A 24,878-nucleotide genomic window follows, 5' to 3' on the forward strand; every position below is an offset into this window, starting at 1 on the left:
TCTTTCTTCCATTCTCTTTTCCTCCCTTTCCTCCCACCTCTTTCCCATTCTCCACTATTCTCCTCATTCTTCCTCCCTCCTTCCTCCCCACACAGTTTCATAAATTAAGTAGGAAAATGAATAAGATAAGCAATGTGGTTCTTTATAGCCGTTGAGGTAGTTCATCCTAGGAGCCTGTTGAATGCCACAGTGCAGAGCCAGGGACACCTGGAGCGAGGGGAGGGGTGGGGCGCCATGTGTCCACAAGGAGACAGCACCCCTCAGAAGTGCCTTTTTCCTCAGATCCACTGAGCTGCTTGTACAGGAAGTGAGTTCGTTCTTTCTTTCTGGCATAAAATAGGGTTTTATGGGACTAGGGCTTGAAGCCCAGTTTTGCTGTTGTTCCTTGTTTAGTTGAAGTTCAAGTTTTCTTCCCTCTCTGGAAAGCCCCTCTCAGCTTTGTCTGGTATGGCATCCTGCACAGAGAAGACCTGTTGTCTTAGTTTGTGTTCCCCCAGAAGCTGACCTTCCAATGGTGACTGAACAGCAACTTGATGACGTGTGACATGAAGGAAGTAGGGTCAGAGAGTGGGAAGTGAGGCAGGAGGGGCCAGGCAGCCAGTAAAGAGTGGGCCATTGAGATGGTTACTGGTCACTGCTGGGGGTTAGGTGAGCCAAAACCCACTGGGAACTCAGCCAGGGGAGAGCACCCGTCTCCAGGAGCTGGGACAGCAGTCCTTACACTCTACACTAACTCCTGCTAGTTACTGGCTAAGGATACTCCAAGGGGATGTTTAATTCCTACCTTAATTCCTATGAGAGTGGGCAAAGAAGTGCAAGAGCGGGCACTTGAGATGTGCCCTGGGGAGGTGAAGCTGTGTAGTCCAGGTGCGCACCTGCAGTGCCTGTGTGCTGAGTCAGGTGCATTTCACGCTTTGTGAATCTCTAGTCTTCCCTGGATCAATGGCAAGTATAACGCCTAGTATTTTGTTTGGGTTTACAAGGGGAAAGGTGAGGCAAGAGAGAGGCAGGCAGGCTGAGGACCACGCGAGCCACATGGAACGGTCATTTCTGCCTCTGTTAGCCTAAGCACTCGCTGAATAGTTCATGAACCTGTGAGGCTGTGTCATGGAGACCCAGGGCTGTTGATTGTCCTCCATCTCTGTGGACTTGTGCCCTTTTGGGTATTCATGGTGGGTGTGGACAAGGTGCAGACACCCTGTGTTACCTTAGAAGTCAGATCCTTCTACCCTTGTTTGCAGAATCCCTGGGTCACTGCAGGACAACTGCAAATTAACATATGCCACATTGACAGTAAATCTTTCTCTGTGTGGCATTTATTTTACCATGAATTATCAATCATTGCTATGAGTGGTCAACTGGACAGTACTCCACACACTGTTTTGGAATCTTGTGTACAGCTTAGCTTTTAGATATACTTGTGTATATCTTCAAAAGCTTATTTTTGCTTTTTTGATCAACAGAACTTAAGCAATACAACTCATCAGTTGCATAAACCTAAACAGTGGTTTTTTGTATTGTTTTGTTGTTTTAAAAAGTGGCTTGGCCAGTCATGGTGGTACATGCCTATAATCCCAGCTGCTCTGGAGACTGAGGTAGGAGGATCACAACTTTGAGACCAACTTGGGCAACTTAGCTAGACCCTGTCTCAAAATAAAAATTTTTAAGAAGTGATGTGGATATAACTCTGCAATACAGCATCTCTGGATTGAATCCCAGTACTGCACTAAATAAATAAAAGACACCTGCAGGCTGGTTGTGGAGGTGAGCACCTCGAGTCCCAGCTACTAAGGAGGCTGAGGCAGGAGGATCACTTTAGCCCAGATGTTCAAGGCTGGCTCAGGGAACATAGTGAATCCTTGGCTAGGGAGAAGGAGGAGGAGGAGGACAAGGAGGAGAGGAGGAGGAGGGAGGCTGGATGTAGCTTTATGGTCATGTTCAAGGCCCTGGGTTCAAATTCCATCGCCAAGGGGAGAAAAAGACACTTGAAATATCTTAGTCTCATATATGTGTGTGTGTGTGTGTGTGTGTGTGTGTGTGTGTGTGTGTTTAACTTTAAAATTATTAACTTAGGAAAGGACACAGAAATTATCAAAGAGTGATTTTTAGTAAATTCGGGGATTTTAAGATTGGTACTAGCAAGGTTACTACAAGCTGGTTCCTATCTTATTTGCAGTCATTACTAATAGCTCTGTCTTCCTCACCTAGGAATCAAATGAGCTCATTCCTCAAATATTTATTGAGCACCTACTATATACCAAGTATTTTGTTAGGGACATGGGTACCAAAATGCAAAGATGATTCTCATCTTAAACTCACCACTCCAACCCTATGTTTTTCTGAAAGTCTAAAGTTCTTTACCTGCAAATTCTCCTACCAAGGGGATTTCACAGACCTTACCCTCAAGGATGGGGAGGTGTGACTAAAATGACAAGGGACAAGAGAAATGACGTCCATGTTTGCTTGTGGGAATCAAGAATGTCTTGAAGGCAGGTATTGGAAAAAGCAGGCTTTGTAGGGAGACCTGTGGGGACGGAGCATGCCGGGTGAGATCACGACAATTCATGCAAGTGAGTTTTGAGGGAGGGAAATTTTTTTCCATATTTCTTTTATTAGTGCATTATAGTTGTTCCTAATGGTGGAATTTGTTGTTACATGGTCATACATGCACATAATATATCCATATAATTTGGCTGCTATCATTCTCCAGAGGGAGGAAACATTTTTCAGAACAACTTTAAGAGATGTAATTTATATACAACAAACAGCATTCATTTAAAATATATGAAATAGTTTTTGTCTGAGTCAGTTTACTATTGCTATAAAGGAATATCTGAGGCTGGGTAATTTATAAAGAAAGGAAGTTTATTTAGCTCACAGTTCTGGAGGCTGGAAGTCCAAGATCAGGCAGCTGCATTCGGTGAGGGCCTTGTGCAGCGTCATCACATAGTGGAAAAATGGAAGGACAAGTGGGTGTGTGAAGAGACAGAACACAAGAGGCAGCCTTGCCTTGTAACTCACTTTTACAGTAACTAAGCCAGCCCCTCCAGAGCAGGACTCACTCTCATGAGAATCATACCAGGACCTCAGGAGTGATGTTAATCCCTCCATTAGGCAGGCCCCTCATGACTGGAGAGCTTGTAAATCATTCATTACACTTTAGGCTTTTTTGGTTACCAAATAAGATGCATCAGGCCTTAGCCCATATGGTAACTCAGAAGGTCCCCGCCTCATCCCCAGGTGGGCAGGGGGAGTGGCATGCTGGAGGAACTGTGGCTGAGGCCTCAGAGCCGCCTTGCTCACAGGAGGAGGGAGGATCCGTGGGGAGGAAGACAGGCGGATCATCGAGGGCTTCAGATGGTGGTAAGAACAAGCCATTGGGCAACTGGGACCAAGGAAGTGACAGAATCAGATTTGTGCATTTCAACTCTGGAAATTGGGTCCAAATTAGAAATGAGGAGGCTTAACTTAAGGCCCCAGTGGTTGGGGCAGGGAGGAGATGAAGTTGGAGGTCAAACTCTTAGAATTTAGGAAGCAGAACTGTGCTGGGCTGAGTTTGAGTGTGTCCCCCAGAGGTTCGTGTGCTGGAAGCTTGGTCTCTAGGGTGGCCATGTTGGGAGGTGGTAGGAGCTTTAAGAGGGAGGGCCTATTGCAAGGAAATTACGCCACAGGGGACATCACCCTGGGAAGAATTCTGGCCTCAGAGTGACTTGGTTTTCACATGGGGGAATTGTTATAAGAAAAGCAAATCTGATCCCAGATTCCCTCTGGCGTCTGGTCTTGTCACCTGACCTCTTCTGCACTTGCTCCCACCACTGTAATAACGTCTACCGTGAGGCCCTCACCAGAGTGGAGCAGAAGGTAGTGCCTTGCCAACCTCAAGAACTGTGAGCTAAATAACCTATTTTCTTTATACATTATCCAGCTTCAAATATTTTGTTATAGCAACAGAAAATAGACTAATATACTCTGGTTGGCCATACAGTGTAATGAGAGCGAGTGAGAGAGGAGTCATACATAGCTCTCAGGTTTATTGTTTACCCATCCAGGTGGTGCCTTTTATGAAGGCTGTAAACCCAGGCAAGTGAACTAAATTTGTGAAAAAAGATCTGTAGTTTTAGATGTACTAGATTGAGATGTCTGGGCTACACAAGCAGAGATGTCTAATAGTTGGGCCTAGGGATCCAGAGATCTGGGTTGAGGGTAATCAGCATTTGGGTAACATTTCACTTAAGAATTTTGATTCATGATGGGCACAGTGGTGCACACCTGTAATCCCAGCATCTCAGGAGGCTGAGGCAGGAGGATTGCAAATTCAAAGTCAGCCTCAGCAACTCGGCAAGGCCCCAAGCAACTTAGTGAGACCCTGTCTCAAAATAAAAATAAAAAGGGCTGAGGATGTGGCTGAGTGGTTAAGCACCCATGAGTTGAATCCCCAGTATCAAAAAAAGTAAAAAAAAAAAAAAAAAAAAAGAGAGAGAGAGAGAGAGAGAGAGAAAGAAAAGAAGAAAGAAAAAAATCAGCCATAAGAAAATTGATTCAGAACCTTCCAGTAAGTGCTTGCACTGTCTGGGAGGCAATCTCAGACACTTGGACTAAGCTAGATCATCCAGATTTGGATTCCACTGGTACTGGGTACTTGTCTTATCAAGTCACTGCTCACACATTATGGTAATTACTGACCAATTATCTCTTCCCCAGGAAGCTGTAAGCTTTGTGAGGCTGGAACCCAAGGTTTGTTCGTTGCTGTATTCTCAGCCCCAGCCCAGAGCTGGGCTCCTGATGGAAGCAGAACATGTACTTTCATACTGACCAATTGAATGGCACCCTAACTGCCCGTGAATGCATCCTTCTAGAAGAGAGGGGAAACAAAGAAGATGTTACAACATAGTGACACAGGTGCTAAGACGGCATGGAGTCTCAGACAACCAGTCGGGACACAGAGGATGTAACGGAAGGTTTTACAGAGTTCATTGAGTCAGGTCTCAAGAGGGTGAGGAAGGGTTCCCCAATCAAACGGGGTGGGGAGAACAGTCTAGACCTGAGATACAGCATTCACAAGGGCTGAATGAAGAGTGAAATGTTTGCTTGTGACCAGAATAAGAGACTGGAATTTAGGAGGATGAGGACCAGCCGGAGATAAAGCTTGAGAAGTCTCAGGGGACCACTGAGGGGTTACAGTACCAAAGTAAGGGGTTGGGACTTTGTTCTTTATGAAACAGGAAGCTAGCTGGAAGTTTGAAAGCAGAGAGCAACTTGATCTGATTACATTTTAGAAAGAAATCTCTCAGGATAGAGTAGAGAGGTTGTGAACCCTGCTCCCCCACCAAACGCATTTTTGGCAAGTACCCAGGCAATTCTCATGGGGGTCATCCAAAGACCACACCTGGAGAAACAGTGGCTGGATGAGAAGCTGCAGTGAGTGAAGGCTGGGGGCCCGCGACGCGCCTGAGGAGGCAGGGCAGTGAATGCAGGCCACCTAGCTGGTTAGCCCAAGGTGTTACCAGAACCTTCTATTGAGGGATCTGAAATTCAGGGCCTCAGTGATCCCAGAGCATCAGGGATTTAAAAAATAAAAAAACACATGAAGCTTTACAATCCTGCCCTCGTGCCTGCTTGAACAATTGGATGTGGCAGAAAGCTTTGGGAACACAGCTGTGCCAGTGCCCAGTCAGCAGAACCCTGCCCTACCCAGGGGACTCCATCTGCTCCCAGCCCCTGGTGTCCTGGTCATTATTCAGTATAATGTGAATATTGTCCTGGCTGTTGGAAAGGTTTGGGTAGGAGAGGGAAAGTTAGGATTTTTTTTTTTTTATGAGTTACCTTTGATGAACTTAATAGTGTATTTCAAAAGTACTTTTTGGCCAGTGGTGAATAAACAAGTTGCTCCTGAACTAGATGGGAAAGATCTAAACACAACCTCTAAATACAACAGTGAGTCTCCAAAGTATCTCTGCGTGCCTTTTGTTTGCCTTTTAAAGTCTGTACAAACACATGTGAACAGACTCCGGACTCTAAGAATAATATTTTTCTATGGACATATATGGACAGATAAACAAAACCCCAAGGGAGAAAAAACTTCTATTAAAGTAAAAATAAAAATCTCCCACAGCATGATCCTCCTTTGCTTCCTGGGGTTTCTTTATTTCACTTTGAGATAAAAGTAGTTTGGCTTCTCAGCAGATGCCAATGAAGAGTTGAACAAAAAGAAAATATTTATCACCCATCTGTCTATCTGACTAGCTATCTACTTGGTCCCGAAAATTCTAGCCATAAATCACAGACCTTGGTACATGCCTGGGGTTAATGGCACTTTGAATAAACACTAACACGGTGCCACTCAGGATCTCCTGAGGGAAACATCCTCCTCCTCATTGGTCAGTGATAATCAGTACTCCCAGTCTCTGCTCCCCCTCAAAAAAGCACCCATCTGAAGCTTGGGCAGGACTTTGGGAAGCAAATCTGTCCTCGCTGGCCCCAGGCACACTGTGCTCCTGTTGGGGCAGGTTGCTGTTGGCTTCTGTCCATGCCCTGTTGGTATCTGCCGCTGACAGTCCAGGGAGCGCAGGAAGGTACCTGGTGGCTTCTCGGTAGGAAAAGAGCGAGTGGTGTGACTGCGATCTGCCCCACTCTCCTCCTGAGCGAGGAAGCTTCAGAAGGTTACTGTCTCTGAGATGGTGTCTTCAGGGAACTGCCTGGGCTCAGCTGCGGGGAGTGATTACAAAGTGGTGTGCAGGTTTGGCACCATCTCTGAATCTTCTTTCTCCCTTGGCAGGATCTTCAGTAGAAAGGTCCTGTTCTAAGGGAACAGCTTGGAGGAATGTCTCTCGTTTGTGGAGTATGTGTTTGTGTCAACACCAAAACACGTATGACAAATAGCACGAAATGCCTTGACACAGCCCAACAGGTTTTTTCTGCTTACACTTAACTAGCCTTGAACAGCAGAAGGAAACCTTAAATCTTTCCTTTTCTTCTCACATATGCTTTATTGGAGAAAGCCAAATTTCTGGAGACCAAGCAGGGAGTTGATTCAAATGGTTGTGTGACTCAAGGACCTGGTTTGGCTTGGCCTCCCCTCTAGGCTGTTTAGCTGGTAGTATGCACGTTACCTAAAATGATGTGGGTGACGGGCCGCCATGGCAGTTCTGGAGATGAGGGATAAGGGTGGGGGGGCAGCAGAGGTCCTTACCCGCTCATTTAGCTCCTTGCTCCTCAATATTTTTATACCAGTGAAATCAGATGGAAATTGACCTCCAGAATAGCCTCAAGGAGGCAGGGATAGGAAGAGGGAACCAAAAGGTAGGATTCCGAGCAGTGTCAGTCTCTGGAGCTACTGCTTCCAGAGGTGAGAAGGAATTTAGCATCATGTGTGTAGGAACCAATTCTGCCTCTGTCGGCCTCTGGCCAGCTCCTTCCTGCACTGAGGATCCAAAGCCGAACTCTGAAGCAGCAGTTCCAGACTTTTCTTTTCCTAAAACACACACAAGATACGCCTGCAGATTGCAGCCTGCAACACAGATCTGTCAGGCTGTGGCTTGGGAGTAGTTCCCAGTGCAACCCCGCTTCTTTCTCTTCCACTGTTGAGAGCAGACCTCCACAGGAGGAGCTGTGAGGTGTTCCTCTGTAGCTTCGGGCCTTGGCACAGGACTTGGCCTGTAATTGCTGCCAAGTCAATATTGACTAAGTGAAAGATAGCCTTGAATCCACACTCATTTGTGTTTTTAAAAAGTCATTCATAAACTTGAGCATTTTAACTATTTAGTTAGTAAGGAATCCCAGTAAGCCAGCAGGATTTGGGGATGGTGAAGGACTGCTGCAGTGGGTCAGTCAGAAGGAATATTCCTTAGCATTTTTATAGGCTCTTAAAAGGAGCCTTGGCTCTGCAACTGATAAAGCCAGCTACCAGCTTTATCAGGCTTGCCACTCGACGGTCGGCAGTGTCGGATACTCCTGATGGCTCTCAGAGAGATCCTTAAGCCGAAGAGTGGGGAAGAGACAGTCCAGTGCTGCCCGATTGCCCTCATCCCTTTGGGGGCTAACCTGAGAGGACACGGGTTTTACTGCAAGATCTCATACAAGTCAAGAATGAGAGTCTCCTAACAGGGCTGGGGTTGTGGTCAGTTGCAGAGCACCTGCCTTGCACATGTGAGGCACTGGGTTCAATCCTCAGCACCACATAAAAATAAGTAAACAAAATAAAGATATTGTGTCCATCTATAACTTAAAAATATATATGTATATTTTTAAAAAATAAGTCTCCCAACAGAGCTAGACTAGGGGGAACTGGTCACCTTGCTGCTGTTGGAACTCTGAAAGCTGAAGTTGGGTCCAGTATGCAGCCCCTTCTTAAACCTCAGAAGAATGGGGTTAAGTGAGGATTAAAGAGTATCTTTTGTTGTCGTCTAACATTCCTATTCTGGATAATTTATTTAATAAAAATTCTTATTTTTATTTATTTTGGAGACAGGGTCTTGCTGGTCTTAAACTCTAGTCCTCGAGTGATCCTCCTACCTCAGCCTCCTGAATAGATGGGACCACAGGTGCATGCCACCACATCCCACTCACTAATAAGAATTTTTTAAAATAAGAATTTACATTGGGTGCAACGGTACACAACTGTATTTCCAGCTACTTGGGAGGCTGAGTGCAAATGTGAGGCCAACCTGGGCAATTTTTCTCAAAATAAAAATAAACAAAAATTAAATGTGTCTCAAAATAAAAGTTAAAAGGGGGCTGAAGATGTGGCAGTAGAGTGCTTGCCTAGCATGCATGGTCCTGGGTCCAATCCCCAGTAATGATAAATAAGTAAATAACCAAATAAATAAAAGTAAGGATTTATGTATACTTTATAGACCAGCCTTAAATAGGCAGGCATGTTTTTATAAACACAATTTTAAAAAACCGTGGTTTGGGGGTTGGGGCTATCACTCAATGTTAGAGAGTTTGACCAGCATCCGTGGGGTCTTGCGTTCAGTCCCCAGCACTGCAAAAAATAAACATAAATAAAAACTGTGAAGTGGAGATTACCAATCAAATGCAATCATGGTCACTACTCCTCTGGCCTCTACAATCTGCAGGAAATGGAATGTGGGGTTTGAAGGATAGTGGGGACCCCATGGCTGTTAGGAGGTGCCTGAGGTGGGGCTGGAGGGCAGAGCAGGGTCAACTCCAGAATCAGGAGTGCAAAGATAGCCAGCAAAGTCTGCAGATGCTGGGGTTGTCGGGTTGGACATGACTGCTGAGTTAGGTGAAGCCAGTGACAAGGGTACCCAGACATGATGGGAAAGAGTGACCAGAGATCATTTGGACATGGGAAGAAATCCAACGAAGACTCAAACTGTTTGAGCAGGAGTGAGGTATAGACCTCGGTTATCAAGAGCGTTGGAACAGCAGCTAGAGGGGACACCACAGAGAAGGGAGGCTCCGTTTCTCACTGCGGGTTACTCCACATGACGCCACCTAGAGATGCTAAGGTTTCACATCTTCTTGGTGGACTCAAGGACTTTTCCCCGCTCTTGGAGGTATGCCAGATTGATGCAGTAAATTTGGACTGACAACATTTCAACATTAAGGTATAATTTCCTTATCTCTTTAGACATGGGGAAAATTTGCTTTAATTTGAAAGTTCACATGTTGTATTTCTTAATTCTAATTGTGTGCATCCTGAGGGTTTTTTTTTTTTTTTCTGGATTCTTTGTAATCTAAGGAGAGTCCAAAAGATGTTTGCATTCCAAAGCATTGAAGTTTTCAACTGCCCTGAAAAATTGAGGTGCATAGTTGCCACTGTTTTATCAAATTGTATTGGTTTTGGAAGAAAGAGGAACTTTTAAAAAAATTGATATTCCATTGAAACATGGTATTAAAAGGGTAGAGAAGTAGAAGAATAGCGATAAATACCAGAACAATGGAGACAGTCATCGGAAAATGACTGAAGGAGTTCTGAGGGAGGAAGCTTTGGGGCAGTTCTACCTGTGATGCAGATTTATGTCACAGTTTGTTCCTTTTTCCCGATTGGGCCCACCCTTGGCTTTACTTTAGAGACACTCTACTGTCTCATTGGATGCCCATGAATGTGTCACATCTCCTTTCTAATGAAGTTAATCTGCATCTAAAGTAAGGTGAGATTACCAGCAGGCATAATCCAGCCCTGTCGTTATTTGGGAGGAGGTTCATAGAGTCTACTTTTGGGCTGGGGACGTGGTTGAGTGGTGGGGCACATGCTTAGCGTACACAAGGCCCTGGGTTCCATCCCCAGCACCAAAAACAACCACAAGAGTACACTCTCATTTGTTCTCTTTAGGGAAACTCAACGATTCCCTCCTCCTGCAAAATCCACCAAAGGAAGTGTTAAAGCCATTGTAAAATCCTAATATGATATTTGCATTAAATATTATATGTAACATACTCGGTGTTATATTTGCATTTCTACCCATCTAGTTCTCAATTGTTTGGGGTTTTTCCTGAGGGAAAACCAAAAAACTGGTAAAGCAAAATATATCAATAAGGCATTTATACTGATGAAAACAAACCAAAGTTTTTTTAAATCAGTAGTTATCATATTACTTATATTTGATCAAAGGTTTAGAGAAAGGACCTGAAAATTATTATTCAGCATGGTATTTAGTTTGAAATATATGCTGACTTTTAACTTTCAGAGATGAATAGTCTAATCCTCCATCATTCCAGAATAAGTTTAGGAATTTGTAATCATTTCCTTTTTACTGGGTATTTGCATACATCACTAACCAGCTAGGATTAGAAGGATGAGCAATCTCTCTATGCCGAGAAAGAAAGAACGAACCCAGGGCCAAGCTGACAGATTCATCTTTATCAATTAAGCCTTATTGAACATTCACAAATAGTTGACATCCAGCAAGGTCCCTCTCAGTATTGACAAACTCCCTTCCATAGTGTATATTTTTAAATGAAGTTTCCAGTAGACCTATTAAAATGGTTAACATCTTATATTTTTATCCATGTCTTGCCCTGAGATGAAGCATCAGGAGTGTGGTGGATATTTGCTCAGTGTTGAGGGGAAGGGTCAATGTGTATAAATAAGGAGGAGGATATCTGGCAAGGTTGGGAACATGACCTCTTGCCCTCCAAAGCCTGGGAAGCCCCAGTGAATGCTCCCAATCTCAGCAGTGTGTGGACACCATGTGAACTCTCCCCTCTGCACACAGAGCTGGGGTTAGAGGTTAATGAATGAGAGCTCTCCCCGCACTTGGGATCCTGCTCAATAGTAGTTTTATACATAAGGGCTTAAATGAGGTCAAAACAGGCCCTGCATATTGCTTCCAAACTCTCCAAATCTTTTTTATGTAATGGTGTTCAAAGATGACATCCTTCCCTCAGAGAAGGGAGAGGACAGGCTCTCATGCTTGGAGGGATGGACCAGAACTCCAGACTCATATGTCTGAAGGCAGAACCAAATGGAAAGCAAAATGGGGGGAGGTCCTTGCTGCCCCCTATTCTTCTCTAGTAATCCCTTAAAAAGTAATTGCAGACCCAAACCTCTGGCCTCCAGCACATTTTCCACTTGATTAGAGGCTTTTGTGAGGTAGGGAAAGGGACCTGCAGACTTGTACATTGTGCTGGGGCCTGAAATGTCCAGCTGGGATTTTTTTCCATCAAAAGGGGATTTTAGTAAAACCATTATCAGGGGCTTAGAGGAGAAAAGCTGTTGAGCTGCAAGTGAGGGGGTAGATTAGCATTAGCAGGCTTGTTTGGGGCCTGGTGGAAGGGTGGGAAGGTGTTTGCAACCACTTGCACACAAGTTCCTTAGTTTCCCTTCGAGTTCCTGGCAGGTGCTAAAGTAGCAAGTGGACCCAGGAGTGAGAACTAACAGGCTTGAAAATGGCACATGGAGCCTTTGACTAGCATGGAGCTGGAGGGCGATACAAGCGGCAGAGGATTGAAAGCTGTGCTTCCTGCCTGCTTGGTGGCAGCCATGGGTCTTGCTTCATTACTGGTTATATGCATCACATCACCTGAAATCCTTCTGCTGGCAATGCTGTCTGCGTCCCTCTTGACAATCTGCAGAGGGGCCAACAAGAAATCAAGAAACTGGGAAGTGGTCATGCTGAATCCCTTTAAAAGGCAAATGGACACCCTGTTTGGGTTGTAGGATGGCTATTCGGAAGGTTAAGATCATAGCAGCCATGACTGTCTAGTCTGCAAGAGAGTATCTGGGCTGTGTAAATTTACACACTGAGCGATGGAAGCCTGCAGGGTGAGAGTTTAGTGAAATTTATCAAACTTCTGTCTTCCTGGGAACGTTGGAGCCTCAGTTATACCTTCTTAAATAACATGGAGTCCTGCAGGATGGAAGGGGAATATTCAGGCCATGGGAGCCGCCTGTTGCCTGGATGGAGGGCCCATGTGTGGGATGTCACACAGTCAGCTTGCCCTAGAAACGCTTTTCTACTTTTCCATGCATACATTCCCTTCTAGCATGATTTCCCTGTAAAAATGGAATGATGGATAAAACAATGTTTGTTTTGACTGCTGGGAAGGTGTCCCTAGAATACCAGCTGCACATTTTTGAGTAAGACATTTTCTGGCTTGTAATGGTGTTGCCCTTGAGGGCCTATGGCCTGGTGGCCATATGAGTGGGCATTTTTGCGTCAAGTCAAAGTCAAACTACTACCGAGAGGGCCCCCCATATTGAAAACAAATGCTAGGCTAGGGCAGCTATTCAAAGAGCAAGCCTCAAAAGTCATCCCTAGGACCACCTCTAGGAGCGGCTAGTGGTTTAAGTCTACGCTGTCCCCTCATTTAATTGTGACACACCAGTAATGGCTTTCTAGTCTATGAAAGAGTATTTGGGCTGTGTGAATTTACAATGTGCAGGCGTCCTCCTGGCTCCTCCACCAGCTCTGTTTCCTCCTTCTGGGCTCTGTGTGCCGTGATACATTCTCTTTTCTTTCTTCTGCAACCTCTTTTCTTTATTTGGGTTGTTTCTCCTGAATCTGTGTTCATTTGATATGGTCACTTGCCGATGGGATACTTCAGCTATGGTTTCTATAAAGTTGCCCAGGGAAGATTTTCTGCTCTTCTAAGACTGGTATGAATGGTGCCAGGAATACTCATGCATTTCATGACTAGCCCCCGAGTGCCAGCAGCTTTTCCTTCCTTTCCTCTTCTTATTTTTCCTCTAACCAAAAGTGACCACTGGCTCACTGAGATGGGGCTCACCTGGTTAACGCAGCTTGGTGGATATAACCCAGGGGGATGGCCACCTTCTGCCTTCCACCTTTTAATTCCACTTTTGTGCCAGCTGCCCTGCAGACCCATGCTTTGATTCCCTGAGGCCAGACTATTGTGTGCCAAAAGGGCAAGACCCCCGCCCCCCAAGGCCTGTCCTGCCCTCAGCCTGTCCCTTATTGTGACATTTTATGGAATCTGGCCAAGTTGGCTTAGAAATTCTTTTTGTTTTAATTCCTGCTGTCTTTTCCTAATGTTTCTTTTCTAAATTCAAATCATGCAGGCAACTTCTTTAACAGGGCTCTTGCCATTTCTAGTTTTGTAGACTTCTTTACTTTTTATGAAAATATCTTCATCTAGGCAATAAACAGACTGTATTCCTTTTAATAACTAAAAAATAAAAATACTGGGGCTGGGATTGTGGCTCAGAGGTAGAGCTCTCACCTAGCATGCATGGGGTCCTGTGTTCGATTCTCAGCACCACATAAAAATAAATGAATGGAATAAAGGAAATTGTGTCCAACTACAACTGAAAAAAATAAATATTTAAAATAAATAAGTAAAAATACTCCTAAAATTTAAAAATCTTTTTTCCTAAAGGAGCTCTAGAATTTTCATCACAGACAGGATGTTTTCTATTTTTCTTCTGTAATAATAATAAAACAGCTAACTTATTTTCTCTGTTAAAATTGTCACCTCCGTGTATGACTGTAAAATTTCCCATTTGCCAAACTTCCCAAATATGACATTCTAGCCATATATTGTGAGTACGACATGGTCTTTAAGAATTAGAGCAAGACATTTGATTTCCCTAGTCTCCAAAAACAGAGAGCTGCTGGGTAGTTCAGAGGTATTTGTGGGACAGTCAGCACTACTCCAAAAGCAGTTCTCAGCATCCAGCTCCTAGGAGTTACTTCACTGATACCTTACGTTTCGATGTCATCTTTTAAAGAAAGTGAGGTTCCTTTTGTCAACTCTCACACCCTGAGGACATTCTATGGGGGAGGGGGGACATTGCATAAAGGGACAATGACCAGCTGGGATCTGACAGCTGTGAGGAGGTTCTGTTCTGCTGAAGTAGCCTCCAACTCCCAGACAATGCTGCCACCTGCTGGTCAAATGAAGGGTTTGCAGAAGTGCTGGATAAATTAATTTCTACACTTTCTGTCTTCCCCTGTGGAGAACAAATATTTAGTTATACATCATCCCTGCTTTATTTTACTGCATTATAATAGATCCTGAAATCATTTTCATAAACTTGGGGCAAAGTAAAACATACTGTTGGACTCCTGCGATACTTCAATACTGTTTGGATGTAACCCATAGTTTCATCACAATGGAGAACCATATATCTTGTGGTTTTGTTTTTGTTTTATTTATTTGTTTGTTTGTTTGTTTGTTTTGTTATTGTTGTTTCATAGGAAAGGTCAAGGAACAGTTCAGAAATAGAAAAGAGCAGTTTTCCACCCTTACCTTTCAATAGCATGTAGTGCTTGACTTCTGCCTCCTAACCCACATAAACACATTTTTGTTTCTACAGCAAGCAGTAATGAAACCTTTCTTTGATTGATAAATCCTGTGTCATACTTACAGTAGCGAATTTCTGCAGTTCTTCTGTGATTCCATTGAAAATTAGACCCTTCTCTATGGGGGACAAAAAGAGACCAGCTGCCTTTCTGTGGGTCACATGGTTCTAATTGTCATGATTTGACTCTGAGTACAATGGCTGGGCATCTGTCTCAAGTGTACGCAATGTCAGGGAGGGCTGGGAGAGTCCTCACCTGTCTACTCCAGACTCTGGAAACTTGACGACCCTCTCTGCTCCCTGTACCAGCCAGCTGTGAGCCCAACAAAGTTCAGGAGGCCACAGAACTTGGCCCCATGGTTTCACAGATTCCTGACTGGCTGAATTGTGTGCATTTGAAATGAACTAGAAGAGCTAGAAATTGTCACTTTCATCTTGTTTGCTTAAGACACACCCACTGTCCATCCATCCATCCAGTTTTTTTTTTTTTTCTGATAGTTAATAGCAGCAGGTTTTTGAGCAGTGAAGGTTTAAAATATTGAAAGTAGAAAAGGAAGGCACTAAATAGATTGTCCTGCATCTAAGAACATAAGAATTTATTTATTTGAGTGGCTTAAACTCATGGTTTCTCCCTTATTTTAACTATTTGTCAAAGTTTAGCCTCAGTAATTTTTCTAACAGTCTAAAGATGATCTGGACTAATTTTTGTGGTTCTTCCCTATTTAGAGACCAGTTCTCAAAGAACTTTGCCCTGGGCTAGAAGATGGAAGCAGGTTCATACATAAACAATGCCAGTTTGGGGTTAAGATTTCCTGAGGAGAAATATTATTCAAGATGTTTGTGGTAAACATTTTCTCATATCATTTCTTAAAAACATTTTTAGTTGTAGATGGACATAATACATTTATTTTATGCATTTAGTTTTTTTATATGGTGCTGGGGATCAAACCCAGTGCCCCATGCGCTAGGCAAGCAGCTCTTCCACTGAGCCACAACCCTAACTAACCCTTTCATATCCTTTTTAAATGAAAACTACAATGCTTCCCAAACCAATACTGATTAACTCCACACTATTTATGGAAAAAAAAATCTGGTCTTAAAGAACTATTTTCCCATAATCTAATTCCAGAATCCTGGATCGGTGATGAGTAGTAATTATTGAAAGGCAGCTGTGTGGTAGGCTTGGTCCTACTAGAGTGAAAATGAAGGACTAATAAATGTGAGAAGATACCCCCTACTATCAAATTAGACCCTTTTACTCTTTCTGGACAAGAGGGATTTGTAATAAAACATTTACGAGGTCAAGCCTTTTTATCCTTGAATGAAGAGAAAAAAGCTAGGGTTCCTGCAATTCAATTCTACTTTATAAGAGAATGTGATAGATATTTGTAGTGTATTAAATACATGTAAATTCTTGGCTTTGGGACTATCACAAGCATAGACTTCCAGGATTTGTACTGCACATTACCATTTAAGACAATCCAGTGTTTTGGAAACTGGCTCAAATCCTTTGCAAACAACACATTTGACACAACCAACCACTTTAGACCTAAGGGTCTGTAAGTAGACTATTTGCCAACCTGTCCTGGTTTCTCAGCTTCTTGAGTAACCCCATGTATAACAATGCTTGCAAAACACATCTAAGTTTACATACTGTAATGCATATTAAACAGCAATGACTTTTGGCATTTGGAGGTATTTTTGTTTTTCTACTCCTGATTCTAGTGCTGGATGTTTCTGATGAGAGGGTGGTGTTTTCCAAAGAGCTACCTGCAAGTCAACTGCCTTCTGATGCTCAGTAAAGTCTGGAGCAGCCTTGGCTTCAAGACTAAATCCTTGTGTCATCTATGCAAAATCTTTTTGACTGTGTCAAGCTTCTTTCCCCACTTGTAAAGTTAAATGTACCATATCTGCCAGATCTGAAACAAGAAAATTTTCAAGACAGAAACTGAACATGCTGTTACAACTAAATTCCTCCAGTAGATCACATTCACCTTCCTAACACTGTCTCACCTGGGTTTCTTTCCTGCTGCTGGTTTCTTTCCCCTTTCACAGGACTGGGAAGAGACAGTTGTCAGAAGCTGCATAACATCTTGGTTTTGTTTTACCCAGTTCCCTTCTTTGTAACTGAGACTCATTATTTCCACTATAACAAATATAAGAATCCTTGTTTGTTTTTGCAATGCTGGGGATCAAACCCAGGCCCTGGAGCATGCTAGGAAAATGCTCTACCACTGAGCCGCTCTCTACCCACAGTTTTTTTATAAGGACATGTAGCATTTGACCCTTAAACAATTAAAATAGAAGAGTAATGAGTTAATAAAAACTTAAATCCTTTTTAGGAAAATAAGTACCCTTTTGTAGGCTAACAAACAGCAGAGGATACACACCTCTTGTCACTTTACTGGGGAAAGGGGTTGAACACATCCTGCTCCAGGGCTGCTGCAGTTAAGATCGGAAGCTCACTTTATCTTGTGCCTCAACTGGAAGACTTGGCTTTGCATAGTACCAAGCATTCTGCGTTAGTAAAGGCAACTCAGAGCAATCCCTGAAAGAGAGGAAAAGACTAACACTGATCATCAGTGGACATTTAAAAATATTTACTAATTGTCTAGAAACACCATTTCCATTTAAGAACTGAAAACAATTGCTCTCCCCCAAGTTGTGCACATACATACCTTTGATCAGTTATGAATCATGAATAGTTGATACTGCTCTCAATACCAATGTTTCATCTACTTTACCACATTTGCTTTTTAAAACATTTAATTTGCTACTTAATATTGCAATAAGAGCATTGACAAAAATGAGCTAACTATATGGTCCAAGCATTAGCTTAGGTTTAAATGCAGTTTTCTAATTTCTAATCCTATGTTTTCCTCATGATTCACATTATTTCATCAAAAAGCCTCACCCCTCTGGCTCCTCGGGGGTTCATAATGGCACAAAATTTAGGTCTTGCCCTCTACTAAAGGGATAAAATTAACTTTTAAAAGGGGTGATGTTTGGTGCAGGAAAGAGAAAGAGAACAGAGAGAAGGGACCAGTAGATGACTTACTCCAGTCCCTCCCTTTCCCCAGCAGAACAGAGCAAAGATCAGAGGCCAGGGGCTTCCCTTTTCACAGGACTGGGAAGAGACAGTTGTCAGAAGCTGCATGAGGTCTAGGTTTTGTTTTACAAATCTGATCTTTTAATCAAGAGGATCTTATTCTTTGGAAGCACAGTGGTCCCCTGGGGCCACAACCCCTTTCCCCTTTGAAAACCTAAGTTCAAATTCTCTTAAGTAGAAAACTGAAAGGTTTAACTTATCTGCCAAGGCCAGAATGTAAGCAGTAACCACTCAGGAAAGCACCAGTCTGGGGGGGACAGGCCATACTTCAGTCCACATCCTGTGTGTCCTTTTTTAAGTTCTTACCTTTAAAGAGAGACTCCAATAAAAGGAATATTTGCTTTTGCAGATCTTTATTATTAATTCGAACCATGAAAAGAGATGATCAGTTTGAGTTTTCTTCCACCATTTAAGGATGTCCTGATACTGGCTTTGAATTTCAATAAATGTAAGTTAGGCAAGCACCCTTTTGCCAAATGTAGAATAAATCAAATGGGCTTCCCTCCCCTGCCAGGTAGAACTAAGGAATTCAGCAGGAAAGAGTCCCTGGCTGGGAGAATTATGCAGCAACACCCAGCATTCTTAGCTAGAGGTCCATTATGGCCCTTTGAGGGCTGCAAAGTTGTCTGTCCCAGTGAGAATTAGAAAATATATGAAGCCTTTTCTTGACTACTATCCAGTTCCTATTGAAGTTTATTACTGCTAAACAATAAGGTTCACATTTTTTTTCCAGTTCTTAAGTTTCAGCAAATAGCGCTCGCCTGGCATGCGTGCGGCCCGGGTTCGATCCTCAGCACCACATGCAAGCAAAGATGTTGTACCTGCCGATAACTAGAAAATAAATATTTAAAAAAAAAAATTCTCTACCTCTCTATACCTCTCTCTCTTTTAAAAAAAAAAAAAAGTGTCAGCAAATACCTGAATCATGTTTTACTACCTAAAAATTTAATGGAAATGACTTTTAAATTTCATACCACTATGTATAGCAACTCACTTCCTTTGGTGTTCCTAAATGCATTCTAAATGCATCTCTGTCCTATAGGTATGGTGGGGATTAAGCCCTCATATACCCCACATTTACCCTGACCCTTTGAAGTAGTACCTGTGGCATAAGCTTGTTCACGCTATGTTTACCCAGTCCCCCCTACCTTCTCAGGAGTTACCTCACTGGAAATCAACATCTGATCAGTAACTGAACCTTTTCAGAGCAGAAGAGAGCTGACCTTTAGAAGTGGACCTGTGGAATCCCTCACTTTCTGGTTGAATAGCACAAGACAGGTATTATGCCTTATCTGGAAAACAGGGAGACCTATTTTAGAAGGGTGCTTTGAGGATTAAAATTTACAAGTATCGCTGGGCATCCTGGCACACCCTTGTAATCCCAGTGACTTGAGAGGCTGAGGCAGGATTGCAAGTTCTAGGCCAGCCTCAGGAACTAAGCAAGGCCCTGTCTCAAAAAGGGGGCGGGGGGGCTGGGATAAACTTGGTGATAAAGTACCAAAATAATTTAAAAAAAAAAAGAAGAAAAAGAATTATGCCCACATAGGTTCTCAACACATAATAATTTCTTTCCATCCAAAAAGGTTGAGAGATAAGCAATTAACCTTCACTGCTGACAGTAAATGGTTTATTAATCTTTTCCTGAGAAGGTCCAGATACATTAAGTATGCCTAGTTCAGGATAAGGACATGATACCCATGATCTTAACTTTCAACATTAATTTATCAACCTTAAGTCCAGCTTATATATAACTTTTAACATAAAAAAAAAATCAAAACAGAAAATGCTTCAGGTGGTGGTAGGATTATTTTGCATGTTAAAATGAAGAATGTGAATAGAGGCAGACTTAGGAGGTGCTCAAATATTTATTGACTGAATGAATCTGTACAGCCATGCAGTCTCTTGGAAGAAAAATAGGCTAGGAACCTATGGCTTGTGTAACCTTCGGGAATTGTGTCAAATGCTAAATTTAAAAAGCTGGCCCTAATTCAAAGTCCCTGGTTCTTACTGGGGTTCACACATACCCCCCCACCCTGCCCTTAGGCAGTAAGCACTGTAACCTAAGTGGAAAGAAAAAGATCCACACCTTCCCCATAGAAAAGGAAGATGGATCTAGTGTCAGGCTCAATTAGACCCAATTGTGATGGCTCTCCAAAAAGGAACAATGCAGCTTTTGTGATATGCTCAAGTCTTAAAGCTTGGAAATTTTACAAAACAATCTTAACCCAAGAGAAACCTGGGTTCTAGCCCTCTTCCTGGAAAGAGATGCTGATCCAGGAAAGTTTGATACTGTTCTTATCAGCTCTCACTGGGATCAGTGCTTTTTTGGTGTTTAAAAAAAGGAAAAAAGTAATCTCAGAAACAACTTAGACAAACCTATGTGAAACCAGGAATATGAATTACTCCACAACTAAGAGCATTTATACTCATCAATTTCCACAGCTCAATCGCTGGGTGTCAGATTATTTGGTTATTGTCTACCAAAGGGAACTCTTTGCTAGAATTGTTGGTATTCATTTATCTGCATGAATTCAGTTAAGAACCCTCAACTGAGTGGCTCGAGTGGCCAGCCTCCGTGTTGGAAGTGCTTAAAATGCAAATGTACAAGAACTCCTGGCCAATCTCCCCAGCCCCCAGGAAAGTGCTTCAATGCAGCCAGGCCTGGAGGGGAATGTTAAAAAGAGGGGTAGAACTGCCCTCCTCCTTTCCACTGGGACCCTCGCTCCCTCTGGGAGATTCAGTATGCATGACTGAGCGAGGAGCAGGCAAGGACAGCAGCGCTCTTTTAACTTTTCTGAACAATGGCTCAGCTCCCTCCACCCTTCACATCCTCCCCACAGACACCCATCTTTCTTCTTGGCCACCCCCATATCTCATGACCCATTTTTTCAGTATTACCCCTAGATCTAATTTCCACCCAAAGAAAAACTGGTCGTTTGAGGAAACTGACTTTTACAAGTCAAATTTTTTTTAAGTTTCATTTTGTTCAGTTTCTTTAAATTTCCATGTTGACAGTTTAAAACCAAAAACTATAGAATTCTCCACTCTAATCATATTTCTAGAAATGGAACATTATTTGGGTGTCATTAGTAAACCTTACACAGAATAAATTTTTAACCATGAGCTTGCTCACTCACATAGAAAGAAATAAGGTATAGATTTGGTGCATCCTATCTTAGTGTACAAAGAGCACCTCCTACTCTGGCATGTACCCAAACACACAATACTTTAAAAATAATTCACAGATACAAGTTTTTTTTTGTGCTTTTTTTTCAAAAACATACTTCATATTTCCTCTTTATTATATAAATATCAGTTTAACCTTTTAATGTAAGAATATAAACGTTTTAAGAGGATCTTTGTTATTATTTATACAAATTCACAAACAGTACAATTAATTGATAAAGGTCTCTGGGTTTCTTTAACTCCATGTTCTCGAATGTTGCTGTGGAGGATTCTAAAAAAATAAACAAACAAACAAAATCCAACAAAAATATACATCCTACTCAAAAGCGATTTTTTTTAAAGCCACAAGTCCCAACCCCCACCAAAATAAAGTCATCTATTCCTCCATTTAGAAACAGATCTTTTTAAAACCCACAAAGTCCCATTTTATTAACAGAACACAGATAAGACATGAATTTCAGTCTCCTCCCCTTCACATTGCCGGGGCCCCAGGGTCTCTGTAGGCCAACTCTGCTCTGTACTTCCAACAGGAAGCCTCACTGTGTGACCTTTTTGTGGAGAAACTTGGAAGAGGGTGAGGGTAGGGCATAATTTGCATATATAATAATCATTTTCAAGACACAATCTGCATCTCAAACAAACAAAAAAGCAGTTCAACTCTCATTTCTCCCACACATTTGTGCTATAAATTAAGTCAAGATTTAAGAACACAGTTGGGTCCTCAAATCCCAATGGACAAGGAGAAAAAGAAAATTATAGCCAGAATGTAGAAGTAGGACACACTGGGTGGATGGAGGTTGGGAAGAAGCCAAAACAAAAAGATGTACAAACCCAATGGGCATCTTTCCAGTCTAGGCACAAAAATGTTTCAGTCTCAAAATATCTCTCTTGTAGAATTCCAGGGCTTCAGAGAAAAAAGTAAACTAAAACGAGGTAGCCAGACACATATATATATATATATATAATATATATATAATTTATATATATATATAATATATAGAATATATTCAGCAGAAAAAAAAGACCATGATTTCCAATTTCTTCAAAAAACTAAAAAAAAGAAAGCAGATAAAAATAAAATGAGTGTTAATAGCAGAGTACTGTAAAAGGAGAAGTGATGAGAAGAGACTGGGATTAGTTACAAAGTGGAAGAAGGGTGAAAGGCCGTTGTAGTTGGGTTTGCTTTTTATACATTTCAAAATAAAAACCAGATCACAGTATTCAAACGAATGCTTAAGTGAAGGCAGACATTTTCCTCAATTCCTCCGGGTGGAGAGGACTAGTCACTCCCCACCCCCACCCCATTTACAAATGCCAAGCAGTGGGGATACGGTAGTGAAAACAGTCCTCCATCCCCTGCAGAGAGAAGTAGGTGAGTGAGTAGCAGAATCCATTTCTCCATCCGCAGGGAAAAGGAGAGGAAAATAGGGCAGTGGTAGAAGAGGTACCCCGAAGGCAATGGAAAGGGGCTGGTAGCAGGGAGGGGCGTCGGAGGAGGAGAAATGAGCTTGGGCTTCATGTCGCTGCCCTATCTCAGCCATCGCCATGAACTATGTCTAAATATGCGAGTGGGTGTGTGGGGGCCGGTGGTGGTGAAGGGAGGGTGTACAGGGCAGGACAAGGGGAGCTGGTGCTGCTGCCCTCACCTGACCTTCTCACTGTCCGTCATTTGCCAGAGTCCCAGGTTGAGTACCTTGAGGCAGGGCAGCTGCGTGATGCGCTCCAGGCCGCGCTTGGTGATCCGGGTACAGCCATACAGGTCTATGCCAGTGAGCTGGCTCAGGTGCTCAGCAATCAGCTCCAGGCCCTTGTCCGTGATACGCACACACTGTCCAATGTTGAGCGTGCGCAGCCCGTGCATCTGCCGCACCATGCGGTTGATGCCATCATCACTGATGTGGCAGGAGCAGAGGGAGAGGGACTTGAGGCCGTCCAGCCCCTGGGCTATGTAGGCCAGACTCTGGTCCCCCACTTTGTCACAGAAGGACACATCTAACCCCGAGAGGCGCAGGCTGCCCATGGCTAGATGCATGATGCCTGTGTCACTGATATTGTCACAGGAGCGCAGGTTAAGGCTGCGTAGGCTGCCCATGTGCGACAGGTGCAGAAGGCCTGCGTCTGAGATGCCCCCGCAGAAGCTGAGGTTGAGGAGCCTCAGGCCTGTCAGCCCTCGGGAGATGTGCTTTAGAGAAAGATCCGTGAGCTTCTGGCAGTCCTGCAGCGTGAGCTGCTCCAGGCCCAGGCAGCCCTCCGCGGCGCTGCGCGTCATGCCGGCCAGGTGCCCGATGCCCACGTCTGAGAGGTGGCGGCAGCTGCGGAGATTAAGGCTCTTGAGGCGCTGCAGACCCCAGGCGATGAGCAGAAGGCCGGTGTTGGTAATATTGCTGCAACCCCCCAGCTCCAGCACCTCCAGGCCCTTGAGGTACTGGGCTATTCGGCCCAGACTGCTGTCGGTGATCTGCTTGCAGAGGCTCAGGTTGAGGGCGCGCAAGGAGCCGATTTCCTGCACAAATGCGTGGCCCAGCCCGTTGTCAGTGAGGTTGTAGCAGCCGCTGAGGTTGAGGCTTTCGATGTTGGCCATGCCCTGGATCACGTAGCTGAGGCTGCGGCGGAGGCTCAGGATCTGCACACGGCGGATGCCCCGGGCCTGCAGGCTGGGGAACAGCGACGGGTTGGCCCGGCGCAGGTGCAGCTTGGCCTCCACCCCTCGCCATACCGACTTATGGTAGGCGGCGTCCCGCCAGGCCGTGCACACCTGCGCCGCTCGCCCCTTGTCCCGCACGTCTAGGTAGCCGAAGATCATGGCCAGCAGCTCGGGGAACAAACACGAGATGTGGGTCTCCATCTTCCTCCTCCCCCCTCCGCGGTGCTGGGGGGAGGAGGCGCGGACCCCGCCGCTCCTGCCCCGCGGAGGCGACGAGCGCCGTCCGCCCCGGCCGCCGCCTCGGGCCCAACGGACGGCCCCTCCCCGCCTTCCGGCTTCGGCCGCCGCCGCCGCTCCTCCTCCTGGTCCGTCCGTCCTTCCTTCCTTCCTGCCGGCTTCGCCTCCCAGCCCTTCCCTCCCCCCGCCCCGGGCTCCGCGGGTCCTCACATCCCGGGCGGGGAAGGTGCCTCTCACTCCCGGCCGCCGCCGCCTCGGCTCTAAGCACGCCGCGCTCCGGCCGCGCTGCTCCGCCGGCTCGGCCGCCGCCGCTCCCACGCCCCCTGCTGCATCCTCCGCTTCCTGACGCCGCCGCCTCCGGCCGCCGCCGCTGCTGCGCGGGCCGGCGGGCCGGCAAGGGGGCCCGGGGCCGGGCGCTGGGGCTCCGGGCGCTGGGGAGGCTTCCTGCTGCCTTTGTCTCTCGCCCGCTTTTCAAACCTCCCAGCCCCGGGCCGCCCGCACTCGGCCGCCCAGGCGGGGGGACCAGAAGGCCAATCCGGGCCACCGGGCGCACGTTCTTTCTCCCCCCGCCGTCCGCGGGCAGTTGGGAGCTGCCGGCCCCGGCACGAAGGACGCCGCGCGGCCGGCAGCCGGAGCACTGCTCGGCTCAGACCCCAGGGCGAGCAGGCGGGCCGCGCGTTTGGTAGAGTCCGGCACCGACCCCTCGGCTCGACTGTTCCTTCGCGCGTCCCCTCCTCCCTTTCTGGCTCCCCCCGTGCGCGCCCGCGCAATGGTACGAGCCTGCGCTGCCGGAACTGTCGGAGCCGTTACCCTGGAAACCGAGTTCTTCCTAGTCTGGTCGCCCCTGAGGTTTAACCCTGTAGGCGCCATCGGAGAGCAGCTGTCAGCAACGCGCTTCCCCACCCCTTCGTCTTTTCACCCCGCAGCCCGTTATTGAGCCAGTCCCTCTCCCAGCCACGCCCCAGCGCTCT

At 44.9% G+C, this 24,878-nt stretch overlaps 2 protein-coding genes across 2 annotated transcripts in view; one reads left to right on the top strand and one right to left on the bottom strand.

Annotated features, from left to right (window-relative positions):
• The window catches only part of Wnt5b (Wnt family member 5B), a 114,697-nt gene that overhangs the window by 42,975 nt on the left and 46,844 nt on the right, over window positions 1–24,878 (top strand). The gene's annotated exons all lie outside the window — the stretch shown is intronic.
• Fbxl14 (F-box and leucine rich repeat protein 14) lies at window positions 21,172–24,332 on the bottom strand. Its single transcript, XM_076854022.2, has one exon. It carries the CDS (start codon window positions 23,869–23,871, stop codon window positions 22,669–22,671), a length of 1,203 nt encoding a protein of 400 aa, XP_076710137.1. The 5' UTR covers window positions 23,872–24,332; the 3' UTR covers window positions 21,172–22,668.

Source organism: Callospermophilus lateralis, chromosome 4 (assembly GCF_048772815.1).
Source record: "Callospermophilus lateralis isolate mCalLat2 chromosome 4, mCalLat2.hap1, whole genome shotgun sequence".
Lineage (NCBI taxonomy): Eukaryota > Metazoa > Chordata > Mammalia > Rodentia > Sciuridae > Callospermophilus > Callospermophilus lateralis.